A 5,394-nucleotide genomic window follows, 5' to 3' on the forward strand; every position below is an offset into this window, starting at 1 on the left:
AAAACACACTAGCCTCCATCATTCTTAAACATAAGAAGTTTGGAACCGCCAAGAGTCTTCCTAGAGCTGTCCCCCTGGCCAAACTGAGCAATCGGGGGAGAAGGGCCTTGGTCAGGGAGGTGACCGAGAACCCGACGGTCACTCTGACAGTGCTCCAGAGTTCCTCTGTGGAGATGGGAGAACCTTCCAGAAGGATAACCAACTCTGCAGCACTCTACCAATCAGGCCAGACGGAAGCCACTCCTCAGTAAAAGGTACATGACAGCTCACTTGGAGTTTGCCAAAAGGCACCTAAAGGACTCTCAGACCATGACAAACAAGATTTTCTCGCCTGAAACCAAGATTGAACTCTTTGGCCAGAATGCCAAGCGTCACGTCTGGAGGAAACCTGGCACCATCCCTACGATGAAGCAGCATCATGCTGTGGGGATGTTTTTCAGCGGCAGGGACTGGGAGACTAGTCAGGATCGACAGAAAGATGAAAGGAGCAAACTAGAGAGATCCTTCATGAAAATCTGCTCCAGAGCACTCAGGACCTCAGACTGAGGCAAAGGTTCCAACAGGACAACGACCCTAAGCACTCAGCCAGGACAATGCAGGAGTGGCTTCGGGACAAGTCTCCGAATGTCCTTGAGTGGGCCAGCCAGAGCCTGGATCTAACATCTCTGGAGAGACCTGAAAATAGCTGTGCAGCGACGCTACCCATCCAACCTGACAGAGCTTGAGAGGATCTGCAGAGAAGAATGGGAGAAACTCCCCAAACACAGGTGTGCCAAGCTTGTAGCGTCATACCCAAGAAGACTCGAGGCTGTAATCGCTGCCAAAGGTGCTTCAACAAAGTACTGAGTAGGGTCAGAATACTTATGTAAATCTGTAAAATAATTATCTATTTTTTGCAAAAATGTCTAAACCTGTTTTTGCTTTGTTATTATGGAGTATTGTATAGATTGACGAGGGGGATTTAAAAAATATATATATTTTAGAATAAGGCTGTAACGTAACAAAATGTGGAAAAAGTCAAGGGGTCTGAATACTTTCCAAATGCACTGTTAATGTCCATCTCACACAAACACACGGGTTATACAAATGTTATAGTTTCTCACTAAAATCTCTCCAAAAAGACAAGAGGTTCAGGGTGGTAATTTTGATTACGTTGTGGCTGCAGCTTTCAAGCCTCAATTGAGTAAAGGTATGAAATAACGATACTTTACAGTTAAAGTAAACTACTCTATAGAAATCCACTATCAAGATTGCATTGAACATGTTTAAATAAAAATAATTAAAACTTATAGCACTTTGCCATTTTTTGTTGTTGTTGTCATTTGCTTTGTGACAAAAGTATATTGAATCACAAAACCATTTGAAAAAAAAAATGTAAGCCAAAGCCTTTATGGGTTAAAAGAAACTTTTCAATCTAAAATACAGAACACATAAGAAAAACCCAGACTTTTACACACAGAGAAAATCGATTACACAAATATAGACCATTGCTGATTACTTACCTACAGTATTTATACATTATATCGCAAATTCACATAGCGCTAGTTCATCCATTCAACACTGCAACATGGGCTACATCTCCTCATTCTACATCACCAGCATGGATTACAACAGAGAATCCAAGTACTCCTTCGTAATAAATATAGAATAAACTGATATAATTTTTTTTTTTTTTTTTACATCAATCAAAACCATATTTAGGTGAACACAGCATGAGCTGGCTCAGAGTATGGCTTATGAATTGTACAGGGCACTTTGATTCATAAAGTAAACATGATCAGGAGTAAATCAACTCAAAACGAGGCACTTTCACAGAGTGCCTGTGCAAAATAAAACTACAATTTAAAAAAAATCTAACATTAATATTATGAACTAAAAATTAACTCTTTATCCCAGCAATTTAACACAATCACCTACCCACACAAATGAATATCAGAGGTCAGCAAACAACCACCATCCAAATCAATCATGCCTTTCACTGATCCCCTTTATTCCCCCCATCTCTTTGAATGTCATACACACTTCCTCTCAGTCCTCTCTCTCACACACACACACACCTCGTCACCTTTGCCACTCACACTCTCTACTTGTCTTGGCCTTTGTTGCTGCCGTGGTGCCGGTTGCCATGGGAGTGGTTGGCGCGGTCCCGACAGTCTGGACACTCCTCTCCGTCATCGTCCTCGTCCTCCTCATGTATAATCTCCACCTCCAGGCGTCCGATGTAGAGAGATACCGCACACAGCCAGAAGAGGGCGACGCTGCTCACCACAGCAACATTCAGCAGCACGGCAGGCAGGGAGAGAAGCATCATCCTCCTCAGCGAAAACAGGCTGCCCACGTAGGACGCCCCGCCGAACGATACACACACACCACCCAGGATGAAGAAGGCTGGAGAGAGAGAGAGAGGTGGATGACCAAAATAAGTAACTTGTGTTTATAATGGGTGTGTTTCAGTAACATTTAAGGTCTTTTCTCATAATTATGCTTTGCTCCAATAGAATATAGAGCCACACCCCTGGCCCTCCTAGTCTCTTTACCATATCCTGCCTCTCGTCCTACATCACTCTGGACGAAAGCGATGACCCCGATCCCGGTGGCCAGGAGTCCGTTCCGGAACCAAGACAGGAACCCTAGAACAGAACAACACGGAGCTTATAGCCCAGTCTGAAAACAACCCCCCACCTCTTTCTCTAACCCTACCAGTGTTTGCAGTCACGAGCTTTTCCCATATTGCTCACGTTTCTGGATTCAGATGTGTAAACACAATATGCATGCATCTGTAGGCTATCTTCTTTCGCTACAATAACTGGTCTAACTGTGCCAACAGGAATTCTAGCAAAATGCATAGCAAAGTAATTCAATAAATAGCCTAGGTCTTTGAACCTCTTCCTAATCTAAATGTGCAGTTACCAGTTTCGTGGGACTTTTTCAGCATCTGCAGAGCAAAACAAAAATAGCAGTGATTTAGAAAGGTGGTTCACACAGATCCTTTCTGTAACGCAAGGAGTACATTCAAGTCATTTGGAAAAGCAACAAGGCGAATCAAGTCGCACGTCATCTTCTAGAATGGCAAGACTTTACCGTCCCTTTGAACTTACCAAGGCATCCGCCTTATCGAGTTCTGTCAGAAGATGATACTCTGGCATCCGAGCCTTGCCCCATGGCCCCTTCTCAGCCACCCATTTCCGCGACGACCCGTGGACTCTCCTCACCGGCAGTCCCCCGAGGTACTGAGGCCTGACGTGCTTCACAACCCAGGCGAACTGATTTGCAATCCGCGGCAGCTGTCTGCACGTAAACCAACTCAAGGCAGCCATAGCTCGCTAAAAACACAACACGACCTTTGCATGCCCTGTGAACTTTCACACTGCAAACGACACACGGAAAGGAGGCGGTGCTCCCGTGCCAACATACTGTTGTAGCGCCGTCCAGCGTTTGTTATCGTAAAATAAACCGTGCCATAATCTTCCTTTATGAAATGTGTATTTTATTTTGTAAATGTTTAACGTAGACTGTTTCTCCTTTACTACCAGATTTCCTCTCGAGGCGCATCCTGTTAACCTCTTCTACTTTACCTGCACCTTGTGTTTAGCTCATTCAGCCACCAGAGGGCATCGCTAGACTACAAAACGGATCCCATTATCATAGGGCCAATGAAACAGTTTTAGGGTTTGAAATTGTTTGTGTGTCAGGGTTTCTCCTAGGACCCGAATTAGCGGGGAACACGTGAAAGGTATAAAAACAACCCTTGGACACGGTGAAGCTATCAACTTTTTCTAGAAGGTTCAGTGTAGTGTCTGTGCTGCTTTATTGCTGTGCCCGGCTGTTACGCACGTGTGGGCAACCATTTTGGTGAGAAGTTACGTGTTGAGTTTGGTTATCAGTGTTTTTTTGTTGAACAACATTTCCAATATTTCAAAAAAAGGTTATGCCTCTACAGTAATGCCCCTTTAGTTTCCAGTTTGTTTGTGTTTGGTTAGGCTTTATAAATGTGCTTAGAATCTCTGACTCTAAATATGTTACAGCAGTGTTGATGTTAGGGGTGTGAATGTTCTCCATGTACAGTGCCTTCAGAAAGTATTCACACCCCATTACTTGTTCCACATTTCGTTTTGTTACAGCCTGGATTTAAACTTGATTAAATGTAGATTGTTTTGTCACTGGTCTACACACAATACCCCTTAATGTCAGTATTTATTTTTTTACAAATTAATTAAAAATGAAAAGCCGAATTGTCTTGAGTCAATAACTATTCAGTCCCTTTGTTATGGCAAGCCTAAATAAGTTCAGGAGTAACAATTTGCTTACGTCACATAAATTGCATATACTCACTCGATGTGCCATAATAGTGTTTAACATGATTTTTGAATGACTACCTCATTCATCTCTGTAACCCACACACACATTATCTGTAAGGTCCCTCAGTCGAGCAGTACATTTCAAACACAGACTCAAGCACAAAGACCAGGAAGGTTTTCCAATGCCTCGCAACTATTGGTAGATGTCTCTAAAAAAAGACATTGGATATTCCTTTGAGCATGGTGATGTTATTAATTACACTTTGGATGGTGTATCGATCACTACAAAGACAAAGGTATCCTTCACAACTAAGTTGCCAGAGAGGAAGGAAACCTTTCAGAGATTTAACCATGAGGCCAATGGTGACTTTAAAACAGTTACAACATTGTTGTTACTCCACAATACTAACCAAAATGACAGTGCAAGGAAGGAAGCATGTACAGAATACAAATATCCCAAAATATTTTTGTTTGCAATAAGGCACTAAAGTAAAACTGCAAAAAATAAATGAATTTCATGTCCTGAATACAAAGCGTTATGTATGTATTTTAAATCATGGTGGTGGCTGCATCATGTTATGGGTATGCTTGTTATGGGCAAGGACTGGGGATTTTTTTTTAAGATAAAAATAAACTCAATAGAGCTAAACACAGGCAAAGTCCTAGAGGAAACCCCGGTTCGGTCTGCTTTCCAACAGACACTGGGAGACAAATTCACCTTTCAGCAGGACAATAACCTATAACACAAGATCAAATATACACTGGACTTGCTTACCATGATGACATTGAATGTTTCTAAGTGGCCTAGTTACAGTTTCGACTTCAATTGGCTTGAAAATCTATGGCAAAACTTGAAAATGGCTGTCTAGCAATGATCAACAACCAACTTGACAGAGCTTGAAGAAAAAAAAAAAATAATAATGCAAATATTGTAAAATCCAAGTGTGCAAACATCTTAGAGACTTACCCAGAAAGACTCACAGCTGTAATCACTGCCAAAGGTAATTCGGGGTCAAATACTTTTCTAATCAAGATATATTTGTTTTATTATTATTGTTTTATTTATTTTTTTACAATTGCTAGAATTTTTCTTCCA

The 5,394-nt window shown here is 41.7% G+C and overlaps 1 protein-coding gene across 1 annotated transcript; it reads right to left on the reverse strand.

Moving 5' to 3' along the window:
- Positions 1 to 1,359: 1,359 nt before the first annotated feature.
- On the reverse strand, positions 1,360 to 3,455 carry LOC135552593 (transmembrane protein 160-like). Its single transcript, XM_064984305.1, has 4 exons — positions 3,099 to 3,455; positions 2,911 to 2,935; positions 2,538 to 2,630; positions 1,360 to 2,388 (listed from the first exon to the last, which is right to left on the reverse strand). The coding sequence occupies exons 1-4, from the start codon at positions 3,315 to 3,317 to the stop codon at positions 2,084 to 2,086; spliced, it is 642 nt and encodes a 213-aa protein (XP_064840377.1). The 5' UTR covers positions 3,318 to 3,455; the 3' UTR covers positions 1,360 to 2,083.
- Positions 3,456 to 5,394: the final 1,939 nt, after the last annotated feature.

This window comes from Oncorhynchus masou, chromosome 13, assembly GCF_036934945.1.
Source record: "Oncorhynchus masou masou isolate Uvic2021 chromosome 13, UVic_Omas_1.1, whole genome shotgun sequence".
In the NCBI taxonomy this organism is placed as follows: domain Eukaryota; kingdom Metazoa; phylum Chordata; class Actinopteri; order Salmoniformes; family Salmonidae; genus Oncorhynchus; species Oncorhynchus masou.